The sequence below is a fragment of the Dermatophagoides pteronyssinus genome, unplaced genomic scaffold (assembly GCF_027571235.1).
Source record: "Dermatophagoides pteronyssinus isolate colony J.1.1.1.1 unplaced genomic scaffold, Derpt_VIB-CSIC_2022.12 sq0008, whole genome shotgun sequence".
Classification (NCBI taxonomy): Eukaryota; Metazoa; Arthropoda; class Arachnida; order Sarcoptiformes; family Pyroglyphidae; genus Dermatophagoides; species Dermatophagoides pteronyssinus.
In genome coordinates, this window is record NW_027461532.1 from 2398491 (window position 1) to 2426150 (window position 27660).

A 27660-nucleotide genomic window follows, 5' to 3' on the forward strand; every position below is an offset into this window, starting at 1 on the left:
ATTTAAATATTTACTCACAGTTTTGGTTCGACTCAGTTGTCATGACAAAAATAAGACGCAAGTGAACATTGATCAATTCGTGCTCGATTCTGCTTTCTTGTTCTTTGAGTTAGCTAAAAAAAAGGACCGACATATTGTTGCTGCTTGCTGGCTGCTTAGCATACACACACACACACACACACCAATTAGGATTCAGGCAGCCATAATAATCCTTACCCAAAAAAAATAATGATCATACAAAGTCAACCATTATAAATGTTAAACATCAACAATATCCATCTAAATCCTTTTCACACTTGAAACTTGAATCAAATCTGTCTATCAATCATGTCAATATGTTAAGAAAATTCGTACAGATACCGTTTCTGTTGGTCATCGTAACGACCACAATATGTTATCAAACCAAACAATCTCCATCATCATCATCATCGTTGACGATCATTAATTCACAATCATATCGTGATCAAACAATCGGTTGTCTTTACAGTGACACTGTATGTTCGATTCACGAAACCTGTTTCGATGATCATGCATTTGGTCGTTGTGAACAATATAATCCAATCAATGGTAAAGTCAACAATGATTATACCTATCAATTGGATAGAAAAACGTTTCAACTACTTGAACAAGAACTGACAAGACTTTCATCGCAAAATTTTGATTGGCCTGATCCATATACTCAATGTATATTGAAAACTATTCTAAATGATCGTCCTCGTGTTGTTTATGATCCAACCGTATGCGATGTTTATTTACCGTCACCATCATCTTTGGCTTCGTCCACCACTAATCAACCATTAGCAAAAGATGATGAAAATTGGTTTCTAGAACTACCTGTCTTATTAGCAGCAACAACCAAAGTAAATCCATCTAAATCTCCATTATCAAAACATCGATCAGACATACAAACATTGAGCAAAAAGAATCTGCTGCCCGTTATCATTCAACACACAGAATCAATCAATTCAACTCCTCAACCAACCATTGACCAATCCGATCATGATAGTAGACAACGATTGATTCAATTGTCTAGACGTTTATTGGCCAACAACAATCAACAAAACACCAACAACCAACACAAACAACTTCCCGACTATGAAGATGATGCGGATTCAACTTATGACGCTGAAAATAATCAACCATTAGTCGCTTATCTTAAACAAATTATCCAACAACAGGCAAAGGTAAATTTAGTGAATTTACAAAAAAAAACACTTTATTTTATGATGATGTTGATGTTGATGGTAACCCTTACAACACAGGCACATGACAATACTGATTCGAATAATGATGATGATGACCAAATGCTTTTGAATGATCACAGTTCTTATCGTGATGATCCGGTTGCTGCAACCATCGAACAAGATGAACAACCAAACATTGGTGGTCATTATTTATGGTCATCGTCAATGCGACGTATACCGGAAATTCGTGTTTCTCGTGATACTAGCAACGATGATCATGATGATAATATTGATCTGTCAGCATTGTTCGGCACTTTACCACTTAACGATGATGATGTTGTTGTCGTCGATTTTGATGATAATGATGATAATTTGAAAATGTTCGATAATTCAAACAATGATGATGATTCAAACGAAGACCATTATGATAGCCAACATCTTCTGCCATTACGTTTGCCCACCAGCAATGACAATGATGATAGCGATAATGATGAAAATAGTGATGTAGATGATGATGATGATTTGGAAGAAAAAGAAGTATTATTAAGTGACATCAACTATAGTAACAATTATTTGATGCCAAATTTTAATCGTAATCATCGTTACGATACTAAAAAACCGGGGCCAATCTATGTAGAAGAATATTGGTTCCAAAGTGATGGAGATCAACAACAACAACAACAATCTAAATCAACCACCCAACAATCAATCATACCAACACAACAGACCAATTTGAGTATGTATTTTTCCTCAATGACCAACAATAACTTCAATAACTCTAATTGATCTTATTTTACCCAAAAAAGATTTTAGCGTTCGATCCAATCAACCTGTAGCCGAAGGACCAGTAAAATTAGATACTGAATCACATGATATGTTGATAATTCGTACAGCTGAACAAGGTGAAAGTACCAATTTGGAAGCAATCGATTCGACACATACATATGTTATCACTGACAAAATGTAAGCATCATACATTAAGTAACTAACTAAATATTCACTAACTTTATCAAACTACAGTCTTGGTGAAGAAGATTCGGATCGTTTTGTACAAACTATTGAACAAGTATTCAATCTGCCAAGAGGAACATTTTCTAATTTAAGAAAAGAAGATTATCAAATAACGTTTAAAGTTAATCCAAATTATCTTGATTTGAATGCATCACAAGTAGCATCTCGTATAGGTATGTATTTTGTGGCAAAACAATTCAAAAAAAAAAACACAACTAATCTGAATTAACACAAATGTGTAGAGGACATGGCAAAACTTATTCATGAAATGACTGGATATTTAGTAAAAGAAACGGGTATTGGTGACAAAACTAAATTACCGGTTCTTTCGCCGAAAATTATTGAACAGAATAATGAACATATTAAATTGGTTATTATATTTGTTTGTTCGTTAGTAGTATCGGTGATATTACTTGCCTATATCATCTATATGTTAAGGGATACATTATTTAGAGAACGTGTTAAAGGATTAATGAAAATATCTGAAGATTGGATTAATTTTAATTATCAGGATCTTTGTCGTCAACGATTTCAGAATAAATCTGATGTAGAACAAGGTAAACCGTCCAAAGTTGGGAGCAATGTCGATACAAAATCTGCTACTCAATCACAACAACAACAAGGACATGATGGCCACGAAAGTCCAGCAAGTCGATCATCAACATCATCCTGGATAGAAGAACCTGTCTCATCAAACATGGACATTACAACCGGACATATCATTCTGGTAAGAAATGGACAATTTTTTGTTTAAAAGAAACACGTTAGTTATTCTGCTTTTCTGCATTAAACAGTCATACATGGAAGATCATCTGAAAAATAAATCTCGATTGGAACATGAATGGGAAGCTTTATGTGCATATGAAGCAGATCCTTGTGCAACGATTGCAGCTTTGCAGAAAAAGAATGCCAACAAAAATCGTTACCCGACTATTTTACCGTATGATCATTCACGTGTCATTCTTGATGATTCGGCTAACGGAACCAATTCTGATTACATCAATGCAAATACTATTGTATGAGTATTTATTTTTTACGGGGAAACTTTCATTATTTTTTTGATCTTTTTTTTTAAATTCCAATTATGACAGACTGATCATGATCCTCGTAATCCAGCATATATTGCTACACAAGGACCATTGCCCAATACCAAAGCTGATTTCTGGCAGGTAAGTTCACAACCATTAAACACTAAAATGATCAAACATTATTCATTTGTATCTTGGTGTACCAGATGATATGGGAACAAGGCAGTGTATTGATTGTAATGTTGACACGTCTTCGTGAAAATGGTCTTAATATGTGCGATCGATATTGGCCAGAAGAAGGATCCGAATTATTTGATAATTATGAAGTACATCTTGTATCCGAACACATTTGGTGTGATGATTATCTTGTACGAAGTTTTTATCTGAAAAATTTAAAAACAGGAGAGACGCGCACAGTTACTCAGTTTCATTATTTGTCTTGGCCGGAAAACTGTGTTCCAAGCAATATTAAATCATTGCTCGAGTTTCGTCGCAAAGTAAACAAATCGTACAAAGGTCGTAGCTGTCCAATCGTTGTACATTGTTCGGATGGTGTAGGTCGCACCGGTACCTATATATTGATCGATATGGTACTGAATCGTTTGGCCAAAGGTGCCAAAGAGATTGATATAGCTGCTTCATTGGAACATGTTCGCGATCAACGAATGGCCATGGTAAAAAGCAAAACACAATTTGAATTTGTTTTGTTGGCCGTTGCCGATGAAGTACAAGCTATTCTCAAAGCATTATCCATTAGCAACTGATTCCCAATGACACCATACACACACAATGAATAACAGATACAAATTTCTATTTTTCTCACATGATCATCAACCACTTCATAAACCCAAAAAAAAAATCGATTGATTGATTGATTGATTAAATCATACACACACACACACCCCTTAATGTTATCATAACCCAAATGAATCAATTATGATTATTATTGTTATTATTAATTATTAAAAAAAACAAACGACAGCTTAACTTGACGTCAGTAATGAATTTACAAAGTCAAACAAAAAAAAATCATTAATTATTAATCACAATTGACAAAAATGACATTTCCCTTGTCATTTTGTTTCAAATCCATTCGGATTTTACTTCCCGTAAACAATACAATTATCCATATCGCCATCTGGTGTTGACAATTGGTCAGCATTTTTGTGTGTATGATAACCATGTGTCCGTTACAGAAATCGTTTGTTGGTGCCGAATGGAAATTATTGTTTCAAGGAGCCGAGTCCCGGGTTTATGAAGGTAACTATCAATCGAAACAAGCTATTCTTAAAGAACGTTTTCCCAAACGATATCGACTCGATGAACTGGACAAAAAACTGACTAAAGAAAGGATTCGAGCTGAGATCAAAGCCTACACTAAATTATCGACTAAATCTGCGGCTGAATTATCGAAAGCATTGCCATCGATTCTTTTCTCTGATGATCGTCACATTATTCTCACCCGAATTGAAAATGCTTGTACGCTCAACATGTTTATAGCCGAATGCGAACTTGAACAACAATCCGATTCAATTCGCCAAGCATTACTTGCATTGGCCAAATTGATCGCTCAGATTCATTCGACCGGATTGATACATGGTGACCTTACCACATCCAATTTTATGGTGATCAAACAACAACAACCACCCATTACAATAGTTCCAATCGATTTTGGCCTTTCATATTCATCCAATACGGACGAAAATCGTGCCGTTGATCTGTACGTGTTGGAACGAGCCGTACAAAGTACACATCCAAATGTCGATATGAACATTTTTCTAAACGAATATCAAACTCAAATGGGAACTGACAAAATTAACAAACGTCTAGATCAAGTTCGAATGCGTGGACGCAAACGTTTGATGATAGGTTAACATTGATTAAATTTAAAAAAAATAAAATAGAATTTATTAAAATAAATTAATTCGTTTATTATTATTCTCAAAATAATGTATTCAACTTGGACTAAGCATATTTCTACCGTCCATTTCAGTACACATGTTCACTATGATCACCAAAAGACAAAGCCAAAGTGGTCCAAACAGGGCACCTTCCACGCCATAGTATAAAACACCACAAGTGATTGCCAATCCGGTCAGGTAAGGATGTCCACCTTTTCCGATATCCGAATAGATCGATGAATCGACCATGAATGATGGAAGCATTGCCAGTCCAAACATCGATAATGATTTGACTAGGGCCAGATTTCCTTCAAAAAAGTACAGATAAATACAAGCTGGTAATGAAGCCCAATAAGCATTAAGCAAAGGAACGGCTGCCAAAATAGCCGCAATCGCTGACGGAATGTAACAGATTCGTAAGGCAAACAAGGAATGCAAGAGCCAAGTGTAAACACCATAAAATGCCGATATCTTGATAGTGGCAGCAAAGATACTATTCACCACTTGTTCCACATAATGACTGAATCGATTTTCTTCTTGATTCGATATGAATAGACTAGCCACCATATGGTCGATTAATTCGATTGGTTTGTATTTGTTTTGACTGGATGATAACAGATAGAAAAGAGCGAGCAGAAAAATAATAAAGTTGAAAACAAAACTCATTAGCATCGTACTAGAATCCAGTATGACAAATATGAATGCATAGGACACCGAAATAATCGATTTAACCATTGGGAGATATGATGAAGCTTGTGTTCGAACCAATTCGATTAGATCACCGAAATTTTTGTAGTCAACTAATCGCCACAATTTGGGCCATTGATTTAATGATAGCCATCCTAACGATTCGACAGCTGAAATTGATTCATGTTCAATGGTGCCAGTGCTACTGCTGCTGTTATTCGGATTCAACCAGGGCAAAATGTTGTGTCGAATTTCGGCCAACATTTTGTTGATAAAAATTTTTTCATCATCTTGTAGATTTAGACGATCGTTGATCAGATTATCAATGTAATGTGGTTCGCTTATCTGTTTGATAATTTCCTGAATGAATTCAATGTTTTTCAATTCATTTTGCAATAGATATATTGTCTGGTAGCATTCACCGTAAATCTAATCGAAAAAAATGAAAAAAATCAGTTATGTAAGATAAACATCAAATATCAAATTAAATACCTTGATCGAAACGAATACGGCCGAAAATGTGACCATCGAACCGACAATCATGAATAAACCGATGCTAGTCAACAAATCTAAACTATTTCCAAGGCCAACTTTAATCAAGCGATCACCTTGCGTGAAGAAATGTGCCAACATTTGAAAGAAAACATCATGTCTGAATTTATTGGCAATCCCATTCGTAACCGATTCGAACCCTCGCTCAATGACAGCGGACATTTGATCGCTAACAAGCAAAGCCAACATTCGCTGAAGAATCAGATGTACAAGCACAATAATCAACACCAGGCTCGATACGTTCATGTGTTCGACTACAACGAAAGCCGAAATCATAAACAATTGTCTGATGAATAGCTGGCCTAGGTTCAAATGGCTGCCATCAATATGGTCAGTGGATAGTAGATACTTATGACGAATCCAGGTGACGTAATTTTCGATTTTGATCCGAATATTATCGCGAAATAATTCGATTAAACCATCGAATTGTAGTTCGGATGATCCATGAAACAAGTTGTAACCAGTGGCTATTAAACCAATTACGAACATGCACACAATAAACAATAATGTGAGCTGACCAAAAATGCCCAAATGATAATAAAGCAAATAGATAAAAGTCATCAGTAAAACAGTGGGCATTGATCGTAACAATGAACGATGTTCGGGTGCAGTGCACATTGCAATCACAGCATGTATAGTGATCACTATTATGGCTAAAATAATGGCTGCAAAGTGACCATCTTTGGCCATCGGCACCGAAAGCATCATTGGTAAAAATCGATAAAACAATCGTCGTATTTGATTGACAATTTGATAACGAAAATGAAACACGATGAATAGAACTAGATTATTGGACATTAAATCGATAAAACGATTGTATAGCATTATGGTCAACTGCATCGGTAACATTAGACATCCAAAACATAGTGATCGATTTGTTCGATCAAGTTGATCCAGCCATTCGCGCAATAAATTTGCCAATCGAATCTTGAACGGATACAGAGCCGAACCACAAAGCAAAGCCCATAACAATGCTTTAAGACATGGTAAAAAAATCAAGTACACCTGTGACAACAGAAACAATATTGTCACTGACAATAAAATCGACAACGATTGTATGATCAAAGTCTGTACACCTTTCTGTCGATATGTGATCCAAGTGTACACCATATCCGACAAACGTTTCTTTACGAATGATGATGATGATGGTGTTGAGTCCATCTTCAATGATAGACTTTAATCAATCAATCTTTCATCGATTAGCAACGGCCAACTTTGAACCGAAAAGAAAAACAACAACAACAACAACAACAACAAAACAATCCGTTGTTAAGAAATTCGATTTGAAATCAGGTTACCATTCATAGATAACGTGCTAAAACCAATCATCATAATTGATCATTTGTTGACAACTCAACGCAACAGTTAATCCCTAAATTTTTTTTTCCCGATCAACGATTATATTATCAAAAAATGGATAAACTACGGCGTGTATTGAACGGCAATGATGCAAACGATGATGAAAGCGAAGGCTTTGCTCAACTACCGATTGGTAGTTCCTCTTCGTTGGATTGGTCGACCCGAATCAAAGGTTTTATCATCTGTTTTGTACTTGGTTTCATAATGTCGATAATCGGCACCGCTCTTATACCATTACCTCGTGGTTTGGCATTGTTCGCCCTGTTCTATACGATCGGTAATGGCTGTAGTATTGCTAGCACTATGTTCCTGATGGGACCTTGGCGACAAATGAAAAAGATGTTTAGCGAAAAACGAGTCATATCAACTGCTTTGGTCATTTTTTTCATGGTCCTTACATTGTTGGCTGCTTTGGTGTGGAAAAAATCATTATTGGCCATAATCTTTTGTTGTTTGCAATTTTTCGCTTATATCTGGTATTCAATATCATATATACCGTATGCACAGGAATCGGTAACCAAAGCTGTCATGTCATGCATCTAATCATCTAATTCGATAATTTTACATTTCTTTCAATTTCAATATTTACAATTATTGTACAGTTTAATATAATTTTTGGGTCAACAACAATTCCTTAATTAATTTGAATCATGCTAATAATAATAATAATACTGGCAATTTTACCCATATACCAAACGATTTTGGATTTATCTTAAAAAATAACCAAATTATTATAAATTAGATTTTAATTTCGAAAAAGAAAATAACTTTTAAGATGATCGAACAGCAACAACAACAAAAACAAAAACCAGAAAGAATACCAAGACATGAATATCGTTATTGTCGTTTGTGTCATAAACGTGGTCGAAATACATCGTTGATTCGTCCATGTGATTGTCTGATTACCAATTATGTACATGTTAATTGTCTTGCTGAACATATGTTATCGAATGATCGAATTCATTGTGATCAATGTTCGGGACAATATCGTGGAATACGTTATAGTTATACAAGAAAATCATTTTTCGAATGGCTGTGGAAAGAATCAACAGCTCGTAATAGTTTATTATCCTGTATAAGTTTATTATGTTCAATTCAGGTTTGTCTTTATTCGCTATGGCAAACATTGTTTACCGATGAATTGGAAGATTTTGTTGATGATATTACCGATATTGATTTTAATCTAACCAGTGATGCTATCAAACATAATATGAGTATCATAATGATCATTCAGGTTAAAATAGTATTACCTGTTTTATCGATTATATGTGCTATTAAACAACCGATTACCGTATGGAATGATTATCGTAAATATTGTCAAAATCATTACAATATTTACATTGATGAGGCATTAACCGCCGCTTCACATCAGCCACATCAACAACATCAACAACAACAACAATGATAATCACATGAATACTTGACAATAAACTAAAATTTTATCAAATTAATGAACGTAAATGGGAGTTTTTGTGTTTGCATTCCAAACCAAAATATTTCATGTATTTTCCCTTCCAAATTATCACTAATGATGTCACGAGAGAAGAGAGTATAACAAAAAAATCAAATCAAATCAATTGATTTGATTTGATTAGTAATCAAACTTGAAACATATGATGATGATGATAATTGATCGTATAAAGGAGTTTGCTTGTTTGTTTCATTCTTTTTCTTTTCAATTGCCAAACTCATCCATTGATGATGATTAGACGTTTGTTTTTGTTTTTTTCAATTTTTGTGTTTGTGTTGGTGACGGTGACCTGTCAAACCACCACCACCACCAAAAACAATTCCCGAACATTTATTGTCGATTATCCGAATGATAGATTTCTTAAAGATGGCCAACCATTTCGTTATGTATCCGGTTCGATACATTATTTTCGTGTTCCAAAACAATATTGGCAAGATCGTTTAAAAAAAATGCGTTCCGGTGGTTTAAATGCAATACAAACATATGTTGAATGGAGTTCACATGAACCAATGCCTGGTCAATATGATTTTGATGGACAAAATAATCTTATTGAATTTATTCGATTAGCACAGACCGAAAATCTATTGGTCATATTACGTGTAGGTCCATATATTTGTGCTGAACGTGATTTAGGTGGTTTACCATTTTGGCTATTACGTGAACCAAATATTACATTACGAACATCGGATCCAAGATTTTTTCGACCAGTAAATCGTTGGCTTGAAATACTTTTACCTAAAATTCGACCATTATTATATGAAAATGGTGGTCCAATAATTATGTTGCAAGTTGAAAATGAATACGGTAGTTATGGTTGTGATCTAAACTATACCATTCATTTACGTGATAAATTTCGTGAAATTTTGGGACATAAAGTAGTATTATTTACAACCGATGGTAATGGTGATGGTTATCTTCGTTGTGGTCATATACCACATGTACTGACTACTATTGATTTTGGATCCGGTACGAATGTAACTAAAGCAAAACAAACATTATATAGACATCAAGAATTTGGTCCATTTATTAATTCAGAATATTATAGTGGTTGGTTAGATTATTGGCAAAGTAATTTTAATTTTGTTAATGTTAATCCATTTATTGAAACATTACAAGAATTACTTGATAATAATGCATCGGTAAACATGTAAGATAATTATTATAAATGTAATTAACATTTTTTTTAAATTCAAATAAACATGAACTTTGTAATTTTTTTTTTTAAATTATATAGATACATGTATCATGGTGGAAGTAATTTTGATTTTAAAGCTTCCGGTAATGGTGGTGATGAAAATTATCAACCAACATTGACTAGCTATGATTATGATGCACCAATTAATGAAGCAGGTGATCTTAATGAAAAATATTTTGCTATTCGTGATCTTATTGCACAGGTAATATTGTCATTTTCCATTGTTTTTCGATTGATTGAGGTTTTTTTCATGTTTTTCCTTTCCAACAATCAAGTATCTACCGACGGATTCGATCGATGAAAGAAATATAAAAGCTGTGAGTGAAAAAATGTCATTACCTCCTATCAATATGACATTTGTGGCAACCATTTTCGATTTGTTACCATTTTTGGCAAATAAAACTTTAAGCAAATATCCATTAACATTCGAACAAGTCAACCAGGCTTATGGTTTTTTGCTATATCAAACCAATCTGACATTCCATCCAACCAATCCGGCTATACTTTCTGTTCCGGGACTTAGAGATCGAGCTCATGTTTTTGTTGATCAAAGATTTGCCGGCATTCTTTCTCGAACACAAAAATATTTTAATCTTTCGATTTTAGCTCATAATGGATCTGAATTAAGTATTTTGGTCGAAAATCAAGGTCGATGTTCGTATGGTTGTATTAACGAACATAGAGGCATCATTGGTAATGTAACCGTCAACCATAAACATTTACTGATCAATTGGACTATTTATAATTTACCGTTTGATGAACATTCATTTATCGATACCGTTACACAATTGTTACAATCAAAAACGACATTACAATTTGAATCGAATTATTATCGAATCCCAAGTATTTATATTGCAAATTTTACATTACCAAAATTACCTGGATATCCATTGGATACATTTCTACAAACAAATGGTTGGAGTAAAGGTGTAGCTTTCCTAAATAATCATAATCTGGGCAGATATTGGCCAGTGGCTGGACCACAAATTACTGTATATGCACCGGTACCATATTTTAATCGTGCACCAAATTCAAATGAAATAATTTTATTTGAATTGGATGAAAGTCCATGTTGGTATGATTCAAATAATAATTGTCAAATACAATTTGTTAAACAACATATTGTCAATGGTACATATGCAAACTAACTAACTATTAACACAAATACACACACACATTGTTGAAAGAGATAAATAAAAAGAAAAATGATTTATTTGATTGATTAAAATTAAACAAAACAAAACAAAACGAAAAAAAACACAATTAAAAAATGGAATAAAATGATTGTTATCGAAAAGGAAAAGAAAGAATATCACAGGTAAGATGTATGGAGATTGATAACAACAACAATAATAATTCATAAATGTTCTTGATTTGTGTTTGCCGTTTTGTTTAGAATTGAATAGGATGACTGATGATGATCGTTGTTTGTTGAAGTACATCCGGTTTGAGCAAGCTGAACTTGCATCGACAATGGTTGTTGTCGTTGTTGTTGTTGTTGTTGTTGTAGTTGTTGCGCAAGCGAATCATTATCAGCCAATCCTAATGAATTGGAATTATCGACAGTAGTATTACTGTCTACGACCAGTAATAAATCGGCCATACTGCAACGACCATTACGAACTATGTTACCGCTTGTTTGTAATGGTTCAGCATATTCATGATCGGATCGATGAAGATGATTGTTGCCACCATTAATATTTGCCAACAAACTTTTACGTTGTGGTGATGAATAATATGATTGTTCGGCTATAATGGCAGAACCATTTGTTTTTGATTGTTGTAGCAATTTTAATGTAGCAAAATTGGCCATTCCATTCTCGCTAATATATGGTCCAATACGAGCATGACGTGGTGAAGTGGCAAACATATCTCCATTGTTTATGTTGCCATTCAAAAGATTTGATTTTGAATCACAGGAATTGGTACAGGATGTTGTTGCCATTACATTGGCAGGTGGATGAAATTCGGTCATTGGATAACATTCAAGACTATCACGTCTACCGTTTACTAACATAGTGTTGGTAGTGATTGCACCTTCTTTACTACCATTATAACGGGCCAAATGTTCGGCACAAAGATCTTGTCGTATTGATCCATGACCATCAACCGAATTGACCACATGATTAACATGTTGTCGTCGTAGACAACCAAATAAAGTGGCCAATATAACAATCAATACCATCAATGATATTAATACGGGTAATAGAACAGTAAAATTACGAAAATGAATATTGGCTGTATGACCGCTGTGCATCGAATCGATTGTATAAGGATCCATTGGCGATGCCGATGCGGACAAACCAATACTACCACCACCACTATGTAGACGGACAACAGCCGAATCGTTTGGCGTATGGAATGTGTATTCTTGTCTTGTAACACCAGGTTCAGAATGTGCACTAACCAATAGTTGATAATCACGATTTGGACTCAAATGATTTACATAAAAATAATCACGACTTTCCAAATATTCTACCAAAGGTATCCATTGTTTTTGTTGAACTGGTTTGTATTGTATGGTAAATGCCTGTATCATACAACCACGAGCTTGCCATGATTTTAGCGATAAAATTGCAGTCGTCGAATTGGCAACAATAAATTCGGCTCGACTAGGCGCAATCGGTGTATCTCCTTTGGTTCTAGCAATGACCGTTTCACTTGGTTCTCCAGTACCCAGACTATTCGTAGCAGTCATATACAGATGATATTTTGTACCACAACGAATACGTCCTTGGCTATTTTCTTTGTTCAACACAAATTGATTCGATTTTGCATAGATTCGTTTCTGATGCCATTCGGTAGCTGATTTCTGTTCATCTTGGCGATAATAAAGAACATATTCTTTCTCTTCGATGTCGTCTACAGTATGACCATGTGATTGTTGAAAACTGGAATCCCATTTGATTAGGATACCATCATAGGTGGTAGTGACTACTTCTAACAACGGTGATGTTGGTGGTTGCGAATCAAAAGTTGATATTTTGATTTCATCAGAACGAGGTCCAGGACCAACACTGTTGTAGGCTTGCAGAATGATTACATAACTGGTTTTACGTTTCAGATTGGTTATGTAGCTAACTTGTTGCGATTGTTCACTGATTGTTGAAGCATTAGGATCATCATTGACAACATCAACATTTTTGTACTGAAATGGTTCATCCGAACCAACAATTTTGTAACCAATGTAATAGCCTCGAATACGACCAAATTGTACAGCTCTTAATGGTGGTCGCCATTTAATTTTAAGCGATGTAGAAGATGTTGTTTCCACTTGGACATCGGTCGGTGGACCACCCGGTACTTCTTCCAAAGTTTTCGTTACAATTGAATTTGTGCTTTGTTCAGATCGACCGATCTGATTTTCAGAACTGACTTTAACTTCGTAATAACAATTGGGCATTAATCCTTTGACCGTAATTCGTAATTCGGTTCCACTATGTGTGCTCATTTCGTTCCAAAAAGATTCCGGTTCATGTTTCATATAACTGCAATTCACTCGACGATATTGAACATGAAATCGAATCAATGGTGAATTACCGGAATATGGAGATTTCCATTGTAGTTGTATGCTTCGACTGGATACTTCAACTATTTCAACACCTGGCGGTGCATCAGGTACCTCTGTACAGATGAAAAAAATCAACAATCGATAAACGATCAATAAATCAAAAGTAAAATTGAAACAAACCTTGAACGATAAGTTGAACCGAAGTATTATCAGTACCAAAATCATTGCTAGCAATACAAGTATAAATAGTCGAATCTTGTCGATCAACATTGATAATCTGTAGAAAGGATATAACTTTTTGTGAAGAAATAACATCCTGTTTGATCGTATAACGTGTATCGTGAAATGTATGCATCATCGTTGTCAAATGATTACTGTCATTCATTGTTGCTGGTGGTGGTGGCGATGGTGATTCAGTGATTGCCATATTGGATGATGAATGAATTAAGGCTCGATCTTTATACCAATGAATATGAAGAACTGGATCACCTTGTACTTGACATTCTAACAAAGCTGTTTCACCTTTGCTTACAGATTTACTTAGAAATTTTGTTGCGAAATATGGTGGTGATTGTACGATCAAATGAATTACTTTGCTAAGACCGGCACCGATACCATTCGATACCTGACACATATAGAACCCTGCATCTGATTTGTCCACTTCCTGAATGAAAAGTGTTCCATTTGGATAGACTTGTCGTCGATATGTGGATAACAGTTCTCTGTATTCGGATGGATGTTGATCGATATCGTTTTTCGTTGATGATGATGATTGATCAATCGATTGATCATTAACACCACTATAATCATCCAGTCCGTTAGTTGTACTGCCGGATATGGCAGTAGATTTTTTCCATAAAACACGAGGTTTTGGATTTCCTTGTGCATTACAATCGATAATAATATTATTGCCCAAAACTACTTGACTATTTTTTGGTTCGGTAAGCCAAGATGGCGCTACATTCACTATAAGATATGTGGTTCGATTTACCGATTGAACATCATTCCATGCCCGACATGTCCAATTACCAACATGACGAATCGAAACACTACGAAATGTAAGCAATGAATAATCTTCATCTTCCTGTACGGATATACCCATCGCATGATTAGTGGTGACTGGTTGAAGAACACCATTGTTGTTCGGTTCAATATGGCCATCATTTTCATGTCTAAACCATTTAATACGAAGTGGTGGATCACCTTCCAATACTGAACACATAAGTTTTACTTTCATTCCTTGATTGGCTATAGTGGTGGCCGATATCAATTGTGAATCGATTAATGGAGCAACACGAACAACCATTCTAATAGTACCGCGTACCGGCTTAGCATCCGTTCCCTATATGAAAAACGAGAAAAATAAGAAATGAGAATTGTGTGTGGGGGGTGTATATAATCCATATTAGCAATATTGATGATCGACATTCAATCAATCAGGCTATGCATCGATTGAACAAAGACAAAGGAAGAGAGAGAGAGAACGAAAAGAGTCTTAAATTTTCTTTTTTAAAAAAAAATGAAAGAATGTTCCAGATGTTTGCTACAAATGGAAATGATTTTTCAAAAAAAATCCTATGTAAATATCTACTATTTTGCATTGATCGTATCGACAGAGAGTGTGTTTAGAATTAGATTGCCTGGTAGCAAAAAAAAAGATTAGAAATCGATAAATATGGAAAGAAAGAGAAAAACATGCATCAAACTAAGACAAGATATTATACACACAAATAATAAAAATCAATAAATCAGACTTGGCCTTAATATTCTACATATTCTTCAAACTCGCAAAAATAAAAATCAAACTGACAACGTTTGGATCATCATCATCATTAACATGTCCATCTCATTGACTAAATGGACAAGTTTTGGTGTAGATTTAAAATGGGAAAATAAAAACACTCGATCGTATGGATCAATTATTATTGATTATGATGATGATGATGAGAATGATAGTGTGATGAAATAAGTACCAATAGGCTAATGGTATTCTCATCAATTTTACACTAGAATCGTTCTGAATCTCATTAGTACCATGCACAGGAGAAAAAGCAAACAAAAAAAACAACAAAACATCAAAACACTACTTGCCTTAACAATACATTCATAGTCTCCTTGATCATTGTCTCGATGAACATTTTGAATGGTCAATTTGCCACCCATGCCGCCGATAATGGCTTCGATTTGATGACGATGATTACTTGGCAATATAGCCGATCGATGTTGCCAAATCAATGATTCGATTGGATAAGCGATTACTGGACATATTAAAGTAACTGAACGGCCTGAAATTACCGTAATCGTGTAGTCGGATAATGATGATGATGTCTTTGTTGGAGATGAGTTGCTGCCCGTTGCCGATGCCGTTGAAAGCCAGTTAGCTCGCAACGAAGCAGGTCCAATAACATTGATTCGAGCCGAATAGTTTATGGTGCCAGCACTATTACTTGCCATACATTGATATTGGCCACCATCAATCACTTTGGCATTAGTTATGTTAACAAAACTGACTACATGACCACTTGATTTAACAAAATCACCCATTGTCAATCGCCGTGGTGCATAGCCATCAATAGATTGTCCATCTAAAAACCATCGAATTTGAGGTAGTAATGTTGAACTAGCCGAACATTTCAACGATATTTGATTGCCTTGTTCGAACACTAAACCTTCGGCAAATGTTTCGACAAACACCGGAGGACTATCACCTAATTTAAGCTCACCAATAGCCTGTATACTATGATCATCTGCCTGGACAATACATTGATAACAGCCAGCATCTTCACGGACAACCGAACGAATATTAAGTACATGTGGTTCGATCAATCGAATACGACCTTCACCACCGCCGCTGGTAACATATCCGAGATTGTTACTGGCTTGATTGGCAGCAGAACCAATAGAACCAGCCATCATAATTGGTTGACCATCTTTAACCCATAGTATCGATATTGGTTGGCCTTGACTAACATTACAAACAAACGTAGCCGTTGAAGTCATATCGGCAACTAAATAATCGGGTGACATGTTTACTTGAATTGGACGTGTCACGTATAATTCGATATATGCTCGTTCTTCACCCAATGAATTATTCGCTACACAAATCCAATTACCCGAATGTTGTTCGGTTACGTGACGAATATCGACAAAACTATCAAAGATTTGTACATTTGTGGACGGTCGAATCGGTGTAATTAAACCGGATTCAGATGCTTGAAACCATCTATTCTCAACAAAACATCACATCAAAACATTATCCTAACATATGTGTAAATGGTTAAACTTACCTGACAGTTGCTTGTGGCCATGCTTTTGTTACACATAATAATTGTGCACTATGACCTAATTGTGTTTTGATCGGTGATTGTGATGTTATTCTTGGACTAACACCCGATATGACATCTATTTTTTTTAATAATGATTAACATCACCAAAATATGATGGTTAGGTTATTTGAAACTCACAAAAAAAAAAAAAAAAAACGAATGCAATGAAACAACTTACCATTTACAATAAAATGTCCTTCAATTGAACTTAATACAGTTTCCTGTGAAAGTTCATGTCGTGTTTGGCAACGATAATAACCATTATCTGATCGACTTGAATTTCTGATTAGTAAATCACCATTATCTAGTATAACATAACGTGAATCTAGTTTCAACAAAAAAACGAAAAACGAAAACGTTACAAAACAAACAAATTCAATTAGTATTGACCATTGGCTGCATAGTAAGTCCACACACACACACAAAAATTGAACATGGCCAGTTGAACATTCAAACATTAATGGACTTGGATTCTTCATTTTCAAAAAAAATGGCCATTTTCTCAATCAATTTGTTTAATTGAGTAGCCATCCGGTCAAACCATCATCAGGCATCAGGCATCAAAATGATGAAGAATATCATATCATATCCAACTTGCCTATATGATGATAACCTCTATGTGATTCGAGCATTTGAGTTATCATCATCATCATTGGAAGTTTAAATGGAAAACTTTTTTCTTTTTCTTTCTTTTTTTGTTGGAAAATACGGAAATTAAGTTTTATTCATTCAACATTTTTGGACATAAACGGATGATGATAACAATCAAATCGATTACCATCACATCTCGTTATATAAACAGTGAAAATAGTTTTTTTTTTTTGGAAGTTAGTTTGTGCGCGAACTAACTATTTCGACTAAATCGGTAATGAGATTCGATTAAAATGAATGAATGAATGAGATTCATATCAGCATGATGATGGTGATGGTCGTTTGGTAATCGACTGGGCACATCTTTTTTTTTCATTTCTGGGAGAAATCATAAGTTAATCAATTCTGAATGTAGAATTGTTGCATGGTGGACCTTTTCTTTTCTTCATCACCCAAACAATGATATAAACAGCGATTCTAAACTTTTATTAATGGATTCTTTGGATTAGAAATAATGTTTTTCATCATCAAATTGATGATATGACCAATTTGATAAACGCTGTTTATTTATATTCACATCTTTACAGTAGGTTTTAAACATGGTCGAAACATTGTTGCCAACAAACAAAAAAAAAAGTTTTTTTCTTTTTGTCATTCGACAAATACAGGCAGTGAGCCGTAACAAATGTGTGTGTGTGTGTATAGCATTATGGATGTGGCAATGTATATCAAGTTTGCCCAAAACTAAAAACCATCCATTGTCATGATAATGGCCGGTTCCATAGAAAAAGAGAGTGAGAGAGAGAAGGGATGATCCATCAAAGAATAAAAAGATGATAAAGAAGAATAATACCTCTCAACAACCATAGCAGCAATGTTGATGATGAAATCGAATTCTATCAATTACTGAGTGGGAGAGAGAGAGAGAGAGAAGAAGACCACCAAAGTTCTACATTAACAATGGACAGTATATACTGAGCATAAATCATTTCCAATTCGAATGATATCGAGGTTTATATTCTGGTTAGTTGACATTCTGAATGATGATGATGATCACCATCACCATACACAATACGAATTGATGGGTTCACATCACACTGTATGGATGCAATTCAACGCAATTTTCTATGACGTTTATGAATTTTCTTATGCTTCGTTTCTTTTCCACCACCACCACCACCAACAACAGCGACTGTTTCAATATTGGAAGAAATATTAGATGGAATGGCTACCAGATCGATGGCTTTTATTTCGACCGTTTGTTCATCCAGTTCGTATTTGATGGTATTCGATTTATCTTGAGTGGATGATTGACCATTACCATCACCATCATTATCTTCATCCTCATCATCATCATCAACAGTAGGAGCAGTAGCTTGACGCATTTCTTCCATCCTATCAGACATTTCTTTTTTTTTCTTTTCTTTTAAACGTTTTAATTCAATTTTCAAATCTCGATCTAATTGTTCTTTGGCACGTTGTTTACGTTGTTTTTTACGTCCATGTACGCCGGTTAAATATTGTTGACGATCAAATTCATCGAAACAAAGTTCAATTTTTTTCTTTTTATTATTTCTTCCTTGTTTACCCGATGATGATGATGATGATCGTGTTTGTCGTCGATCCATTTTTTTAAGTTTCCAAAATGCAAATATCGATCAAAAACACCAAACACACAGAAAAAACACTCATTCTCAAAACATGCTGGCCGCTCAAACACATTTTTTCGGCTGTTCATCAATGATGGTACTATGCGCGCCGCTATATGTTCAAAAAAACATTATTAAGACATACCTTTGGGCGAAAGATGTGTAGCCAGAATTGTATCTTCTTTTAACCATGCAATAACATGAACATATTCTCGTACAAATGCTGGTATTTGACATTTTAGATGACCCGTATTTCCTTTGATTGCATATTCACCATAAACTTGGACATTATATGGTTGTGGGATCACTATATATATTTTGATGATGATCAAATAAAAAAAAAGTCAATCATTTTATTGATTCGATCAAACAAAACACACAGATGCACAAGCAATGCAGGATCATTTTTGTTAGTCGCGGGTTATCATCATAATGGAAATGGGCAGTATTTTTTTTTCATCATCATCAATAATGATGGACCAAATGAGCAAATGATGATGCTAATGGTTTTTTTTTATTATTCTAATGGTTTATTATGTTGGCTATACTAAACACACACAGAGTTTAGTTAGTTATCAGATCAGATCCATCAACAACATTCCACCTCTATGTGTGTGGATCGTATGTCATCATCATCACCAAAAATCAGGTGTTGAACTTGGCAAACAAAAAAACATCATTTAGTTTTTTTTTGGGAAACTGTGAGTGTTAACTGATCTAATTTGCATATAACGTGATTAGGGCGTAAATCAAATCGAATAAAAGAAAATGCATCGTCGATTCTAATTGATTTTTGTGTTTGTGTGTGTTTGTGAGTGAGTGTTAATAACAAGCAAGCAAAATTATTCTATTCGACACTACTTACCAGCACGAATTTCACAATCTCGACTACGAATTGTACCAATCGAATTGGTTGCCATACATCGATAGATCTGAAGTTAACAGTGTTATTAATGTTAAATGATGATGATGATGATGACATAATCATTATTTAAATTTTTATTTTAGTTAAAAACTTACTGCTGAATGGACATCTTGTCGAAATAATGTTGATGAAAATGGTGATAAAACAAGATCACCATTTGGCCTGATTGTACGTAAACCATTAATATCTGTAACGATTGTACCATCGGATAATGACCACCAAATACGAAGTGGTTGTTGTCCAGTAATTTTACATTGAATCACAGCACCAGTTTCATTAAGAAAATGAACACGAATAGGCGGTTCGATTAAAAAACGTGGACCATTACGTTGTTGAGAATTTGTGCTGGATGAAGCTAGATCACCACCACCACCACCATTATTATTACTTATGGATGATGCAGATGATTCAGATATGGTGACATTGAAGATAATGATGATGATCAACAATAACCAAAACCAATGAAAGGCCGATATGGATGACAACAAGGCTAAAATGCAAAACAAAAATAAATTATTCTGATTAACTTGTTCAATTTCAAAAAACAAAACAAAAAAATTTCTGAGATTTGTCAGAATATTCATATCTCGGAGCACCTGACATTTTGGAATATTTTTTTTCTTTCTTTGTTTGTGTGTGACAAAGTGTTAAATTTGAATTTTGGTACTCTGTGTGTTTGTGTGTGATAACATTGTTCCACCACCACCACCATCATCATTATGTCGATAGAGAAAGAGAAAAAAGGAAGAAAGACACACGCTTCTGGTTCTTGTTTCATTTATATAATTATTGTAATTAATGCTTTTTTCCATCTCTCTCTTCCTTCTCTCTCTCTCTCTCGATTTTTGCATGACTTTTTTTTTCCTTCTCTAATTTTATATTCATTAAACAGCAACAGCAATAATAATCTCCAATGAATCAAAAATGAATTCATCGTCGTTGTTGGCGGTTGGTTGGTTGGTTGCCAATCGGAACAAATCTAATTTAATAATTTTTTTTGTGCCATATCAGCAAAAAAAAAGAAAAAAAAGAAACTATTATTATAAATGCAGATTACCATTACAACACATCTCAATTCACTCTTTTGCTTTTATTCACAAAGAATGAACATTGAATATATATCGACCATCAAAAAAAAAAAAAAAAGAGACCATGATGCCAACCAAAATCGAACACGTTAATTACAACCTGCCATTTATTATTATTATAATCCGTATTACATGGTAAGCACGCCCAGCTCAAAAAAAAGAATGATGACCTAGCATGTGTGACCCAATGATATGTATTTGATTACTGACAAGGCAAATACCAGAAAACAAAAAAAAAAGAAAAAAAAAGAACGGCTTAAATTTTTTTTTTCGGGTCCAATTCCATTTGGAAAATATAGAATAAATTCTCTCATTGAGATAGAGAAATGGAATGATGGGTTGGCACCAGCGACTTTATTATTATTATTCGTCGACCAGAAAAGTCGACTTTTGATAGGCACGCACACACACAGACAATGAGAGATAGAGATACTTGGAGCAATGAGAAAAGGATCATAATAATAACATTAATAAACACGTATAGACTTTGAAGGGAGAAAAGGCGGCTTTATTTAATTATGTTCCCCACATTAGCGTACACACACGATCAAAAATGAAAACCTAACTGAATGTCGCGCCCAAACAACCAAAAGAAGAAAAAAAACGACCATCGATCGTAATCGGATCTATAGGAAAAAAAACGAAAAAAGAAAGAAAAGGGCACCATCTGACCTAAACTCATTTATTATTATGGATTGTTGATGGTGATGGTGGTGGACACAATTTGCCTGATTGATTGGATTAAGAGAGAAGCAAGCAAGCAAAATAGCCATAGGCCCAATCAATTGGAAATTGGTAACCAAAAAAAAAGTAAAAAACGAATGATAAATGCAAAAACTCGTTTGTTTGTTTGTTGTCCAATCCAATTTGAATGTTTTTTTTTATATTATTCTTATTTTGGGAGTTATGATTATCAAATGACCCAATTGACAAAAAAAAAAAAATTTGAATTTCGACTGTCATATTGGCAGTGTGTTGTTTGTTTGTTTGTCGTTTGTTGTTTGTTTGTCGTTGTTTGTGCGTGTGTGCCATATATGCATAAACCAACACCTATCATTATGTAAATGGGGTTTCCCTTATTCATTTTTTTGGATTTTGTTTGATTTGATATTCGAATTTTTTATTTTCGGTGGTGGTTATGATGAGCCATCATAGTAATGAATTATTAAAAAAGAAGAGAATTGTCATTCGAACCAGTCAAATGATCAGAAGAAGAAGAAGAAAAAAAGAATATTAATAATGGAAGCAACAAACTGAAGAAGACACCGTAACTTAATAATAATAATCGGATGGTCAAACTTAATGAATAATGGTCATCATTCATTAACCAATCATAATTCTATATCCATATCATTAAGAAAAAAGATAGATAAATAGATATGGAGAGAGAGAGAGAGAGAGAAGGTGTTGTCACCAATTCGACATTGATGAAGATGGTTGGTTGATTTGGTTTGGTTAGTTCGGTAAGAGACACGCAATGTATCCATTTAACACTATTATCATCATCATCATCATCATCATTGTCATGGCTTTCAAGCACGCTATTCACTGATTCATAGTTTCATAGGTTTTACACTGGTTTTGGTTACCAAAAAATCTATGCTTGAAGAGCGGTAGCTTTTGTGTGTTTGGTGTTCTGGATTGGATTGGATTGGATCGGATGATGATAGCACATCTTGAAAAATCATATTCGATTGGCTTGATTGACGAGTCAATCAAGCCCAATAATGCCAACACTTTTTTTCATCTTGATATCAGTGTTTTTCATTTTTTTGGAACTGTCAATCATTAATATATAATGTGGTTTTATATGACATGAATCGAATTTGAATGCAAAAAAAATATGCAAATTAATCGAGAGACTAAACAAACATCTACCGAATGACTGACTGACTGACTGACTAACTTTACTAAACTAACTAACTAACTGACTATAGGGAGCTTAGTTAAAAATAATTATAAAATTAATTTCTAACCATTAACCAAGGCCTGTATTTTTGTTTTTTTTTTTTGTTTGGTTAATTGATTTTTGTTTGCCAAATGACAAAATTCAATAGAGAGAAGAATAATATTGGGCGCTCGATGTATGTATGTATGTTTAGGCCGGATATCATTTTGATACGGAAAACACAGTGTCTGCGTGTGTTTGTGTGCAAGCATCATTCATTCAATGATAGTTTGGCCATAGCCTATACAAAAACAACAAACAAACAATCATTTATTGTTGGTATGAAAAGAATCGATAAAGAAAGAAAGAAAGAAAGTGAATTAAAATTAAATTAAATTAAATTAACGATTAATTAAGTTAGAATATTCTTTATAAAAGTTTGTTAGTTGGTTGTTCTGATCAATATATGATTATGCAGAATGTCAAATCATATCATCAATAGAAAAAAGCCATAGCCAATGGCAATATTGGTCTATGGTTTCAAACACTGTACACCACTAATAGAGAGAGAGAGAGTAACCAATCGATAGCCAGATGGATACCATCATCAAATGCATGATGTGTGTAAATAAATGGCCAGTGTTTATTTTTATTTTTTTTTTTTTTTTTTGGGTAAAAGAATAACCCTTTCACAGAGAATATTTGGTAAATGCATAAAACACAGAATCACCAGAATCGAAAACAATTATTAATTGTCATCGGATAGCGAAAAGAGAGGGAAAGAGAGAAAGACAATACAACTAAAATAATAATGATAAAAATATCCGCGCTTTCCCGATTAAGAGCCAATTGAAGCAAACACTGCCTTAACTATCTTCTGTTTGATATTTGTGCACTGCGAATTACATGGAATACACAATTCTTGTTCGTTCGTTTTTTTTTGTTGGTGAAATTCTATTGAATGAAATCATTGAAGCTGATAAGAACACATATAACATACAACACACTGAACAAACATAGAGAGAATAAAAACATTAGACAAAACAATAGGAACCCATAACCGATTCATTGATTGATCGGCGGCTCTGTATAAACCACCACCATCAACCAACCAACATAGTAAAAAAAAGAGAAAAAAACAAACCAATGGATGTTACTACACATCAATCGATTTTATTTGAAAATTTAATGACAATCAATGTTTGACGATAATAACCGACCACACAAAAATGACACACACACACACACGGTGTTTGGTAGTCTAGGTTACCCTTTTTTTCATTTTTTTTTTTGGTTGATCAAATCGATTGATCAGAAAATGTAACAAGGGAAAATAAATGGCACCTGTACCATCTTTACTTACCATTAATTTGAATGAGGCATTTATCAACAAAACCACCACCTTCTTTTTTATTTTTTTGTCGATCAATGATGTCCAACTTGGTCACCATCAATCGATCCATTGAAAACGAATCGAATCAATTTTTTTTTTTTTTGGGGTAATGATGTTCTTTCAATGATGAATGAATGAATGAATGAACAAAATATCTATGATGATGATGATTGCCACTGGGTTAAATAATTTTTCACTGTCAATCGATGCATTCGATCAATTCAACACACACCATACACCATACACGAAAAAAACTGAAAATAGTGTCAATAAATGATGGTCGATTGGGATCAATTATGGTAATAATAAAAGTAGGAGGAGGATGTAGTGGTGGTTGTCGGGCAAATAATAACAACAACGACAAATTGTGCGCCCAATCAATTTATGATGATCCATCCATACATACACAGTGCTGCATCCGTTTTGCTTGCGGGTATCTTTCCTGCACTTCTTTTTTTTTTTTGATATGTTATGATAACATCTTAAAGTTGGCAAAAAGAAAATACACAAACACACACACACCCACACCAAACAAACAAGCAAACACACTATACACAACAATTAATTAAATCCATTTGCTTCGGGCTCTAAAAACAAACAAACACACAAAACTAAAATGCAAACAAACGGGTTATTTCGATCCATCATGAATATATTGAATGCTTGTTTGTTTTTGTTTTGGTCGATCCAAAAAGATCGATCGATAAATTGTTGTCATCGATGATTGGTTGGTTGGTTTGATGGGCCAGGAATTGACTAAGATGATGAATCACACACATATAGTGAATACCTGAATTGATGATGTGGTGAATTTGATGATTGTTGATTGACGTTGACGTTGTTAAAACAAAACAAGAACAAAAACAATTCAATGGTTCTGCATCATTGATTTACTGAATTGACTGTGTGTTTGGATTTTTGCCGGTTTTTTTTGGAAGATGTTCCATAGAGAGATGTATACATAAAAGACACATACAGAAAGAGAGAATTGATTGAATGAAAAATTGATCCAGTGAAAAAAAACCAATAGGGACCAGAATTTCACCAGAATGAAATGAAATGATTGGCGCCAAATGTCTATGATAATTCAGTGTGAAATGAATAGAAACCACCAAGCTCCGATGATACAATTTGAATGAATGAATAAATAAACCAAAAAACCAAAAAAAAAAAAAACCAATTTTGAGAATTGAGAATCATGTTCTGGGTTCGAATTCTGGATTCTGTATGCGTGGTCGTTCATCGTCACTGTCTCCAATAACCTTTAGTAGTGCCTCTACCACAACCAAAAAACAAATCAACATAACATTCGAATGCTATGATCCAAAATTCCAATTCTGTCAATGATTTGCGCTTTAGATAATGCGCATGTCAGAAACGAATAAAAATTCCACAACAACAACAACAATGTGATGGGAACAAACGAACGAACGAACGAACTGGCATAAATGGAAACATTTCCTGTCATGTTTTTCGTACTAATGTTTTGCTCGATTTGTATCGTTTTTTTTCCTTCGTTTTTTCATTGTGTTCGTTTATTCATTCATTTCATTCGTTTCATTTCATTCGCTTCTTTTTTTTCCTCTCGTTATTCTCAAATAATCGAATCGATACACGAGTCAAGTCAAGTCCGTCAATCCAAAAAATATTCAAAGAAAAAGTAAAAGGGTTACATGTGAATCATGTTGACTGGTCATTTGCTCATTCATTTTCCAAATAACCCAGATTATATACCTAAATAATATTCCTTCCTTTATTTTTTCAATCAATCAATCGATCCAATCGATTTTGAACGACAAATTGATCGACTGGTATTGCTGATAATGTTTGTGTGTGTGTGTTTACACACATACAGAGTGTCCATCATTTGCTATGTGTATAGTGACAGTGACAGCATCAGCAAACAGAATTTATGTTCATTTTCGATTCTAGATTAAAGATTGGTCGATTGGATGTGTGCCTAACACTTTAACACACCAGCCAACCAACCAACTAACCATTCAAACCTCCCCCCTTCCCAAAAAAAAACATTCATGTCGATTCGTTTTATTGCAAATGACAACAAATGAGTTTTATCAACAGCTTAAGTTTTTTTTTCACAGTTTGTGTTTGTGTTTGCTTTTGCCTTTTCCTTGATATTGAATGAATGCAAATCCAATGATGTAAGTATTATGATGGTGGTGCTGGTGGACCATACTTATAAATTTAGATTTATCGGCCCCTTTGGTCAATTGCTGACCAGGTCGACGATATCCCACCGGATCATTCATTCTTGCACATTTTGAAAAAATGATGGACTTAATGTGGGGGATGGGAGGGAGGAAGAAGAGAAAAAAGCCGATTTAAAAAGATTTTTTTTCCTTTTCCTCATTCAAAGTGACAAGTTTAGATCGTTGCAGGCAGGCAGGCAGGCAGCAACGATGTTTTGATCATTTCGAATATCAATTGGCACATGATGTAATCGCTTGCTTGCTTTTTTTGACTGTCAATTGTCAGATCAGACCAAGAAAGAAGAAATATCGAAATAATGTTACCAACTGTCATTCGGTTTTTATATTTAAGAAAAGATCATCATTCTTTCAATCTCTCTCTCTCTCTCTCTCTCTCTCTCTCTCTCTCTCTCTCTCTCTCTCTCTCTCTCTCTCTCTCTCTCTCTCTCTCTCTCTCTCTCTCTCTCTCTCTCTCCCAATAAGAATTTAATTAGATTCCCGTTACAAACACACACAAACATTGACTGGACATCGTTTGTTGTTGTTTGTTTGTGGTTATTGACATTTTTGTTGTTGTTGTTGTTGTTGTTGGAATGTCCTGTGTTGTCGATATTTTTTCCGCATTTCAAAAAAAAACAGAATGCCAGCAGGCTAAATTTATTCATTTATACGGGTATTATATATTTGAAAA

General features: G+C 34.4%; 8 protein-coding genes across 9 annotated transcripts; 5 read left to right on the forward strand and 3 right to left on the reverse strand.

Moving 5' to 3' along the window:
* The first annotated feature begins 106 nt into the window (after window positions 1–106).
* IA-2 (tyrosine phosphatase IA-2) lies at window positions 107–4210 on the forward strand. Its single transcript, XM_027344657.2, has 8 exons — window positions 107–1184; window positions 1263–1920; window positions 1982–2147; window positions 2205–2368; window positions 2438–2922; window positions 2990–3211; window positions 3287–3364; window positions 3430–4210. The coding sequence occupies exons 1-8, from the start codon at window positions 336–338 to the stop codon at window positions 3985–3987; spliced, it is 3180 nt and encodes a 1059-aa protein (XP_027200458.2). The 5' UTR covers window positions 107–335; the 3' UTR covers window positions 3988–4210.
* Window positions 4211–4318: 108 nt separating this feature from the next.
* Tcs5 (TP53 regulating kinase) lies at window positions 4319–5143 on the forward strand. Its single transcript, XM_027344661.2, has one exon. The coding sequence runs from the start codon at window positions 4396–4398 to the stop codon at window positions 5095–5097; it is 702 nt and encodes a 233-aa protein (XP_027200462.2). The 5' UTR covers window positions 4319–4395; the 3' UTR covers window positions 5098–5143.
* Window positions 5109–7625, reverse strand: LOC113794625 (uncharacterized). Its single transcript, XM_027344751.2, has 2 exons — window positions 6304–7625; window positions 5109–6240 (listed from the first exon to the last, which is right to left on the reverse strand). The coding sequence occupies exons 1-2, from the start codon at window positions 7522–7524 to the stop codon at window positions 5179–5181; spliced, it is 2283 nt and encodes a 760-aa protein (XP_027200552.2). The 5' UTR covers window positions 7525–7625; the 3' UTR covers window positions 5109–5178.
* Window positions 7626–7655: 30 nt separating this feature from the next.
* LOC113794553 (vesicle transport protein SFT2B-like) lies at window positions 7656–8411 on the forward strand. Its single transcript, XM_027344664.2, has one exon. It carries the CDS (start codon window positions 7777–7779, stop codon window positions 8263–8265), a length of 489 nt encoding a protein of 162 aa, XP_027200465.1. The 5' UTR covers window positions 7656–7776; the 3' UTR covers window positions 8266–8411.
* A 69-nt stretch (window positions 8412–8480) lies between these two features.
* On the forward strand, window positions 8481–9173 carry LOC113794551 (uncharacterized). Its single transcript, XM_027344662.2, has one exon. The coding sequence runs from the start codon at window positions 8498–8500 to the stop codon at window positions 9125–9127; it is 630 nt and encodes a 209-aa protein (XP_027200463.2). The 5' UTR covers window positions 8481–8497; the 3' UTR covers window positions 9128–9173.
* Window positions 9174–9310: 137 nt separating this feature from the next.
* Ect3 (Ectoderm-expressed 3) lies at window positions 9311–11601 on the forward strand. The gene is made up of 3 exons (XM_027344659.2): window positions 9311–10340; window positions 10428–10590; window positions 10664–11601. Exons 1-3 carry the CDS (start codon window positions 9421–9423, stop codon window positions 11534–11536), a joined length of 1956 nt encoding a protein of 651 aa, XP_027200460.2. The 5' UTR covers window positions 9311–9420; the 3' UTR covers window positions 11537–11601.
* On the reverse strand, window positions 11579–25894 carry LOC113794546 (cell adhesion molecule Dscam1-like). Of its 2 annotated transcripts, none has more exons than XM_027344656.2 (9): window positions 24730–25894; window positions 20486–20880; window positions 20331–20397; window positions 19611–19772; window positions 17404–17550; window positions 17187–17301; window positions 15991–17122; window positions 14080–15241; window positions 11579–14012 (listed from the first exon to the last, which is right to left on the reverse strand). In XM_027344656.2, the coding sequence occupies exons 1-9, from the start codon at window positions 24827–24829 to the stop codon at window positions 11746–11748; spliced, it is 5547 nt and encodes a 1848-aa protein (XP_027200457.2). In that variant the 5' UTR covers window positions 24830–25894; the 3' UTR covers window positions 11579–11745. The 2 variants fall into 2 exon arrangements, with proteins under 2 accessions (XP_027200457.2, XP_075677245.1); XM_075821130.1 differs by lacking the exon at window positions 24730–25894 and adding an exon at window positions 20987–21008.
* vito (nucleolar protein viriato) lies at window positions 18322–19536 on the reverse strand. Its single transcript, XM_027344663.2, has one exon. The coding sequence runs from the start codon at window positions 19442–19444 to the stop codon at window positions 18929–18931; it is 516 nt and encodes a 171-aa protein (XP_027200464.2). The 5' UTR covers window positions 19445–19536; the 3' UTR covers window positions 18322–18928.
* Window positions 25895–27660: the final 1766 nt, after the last annotated feature.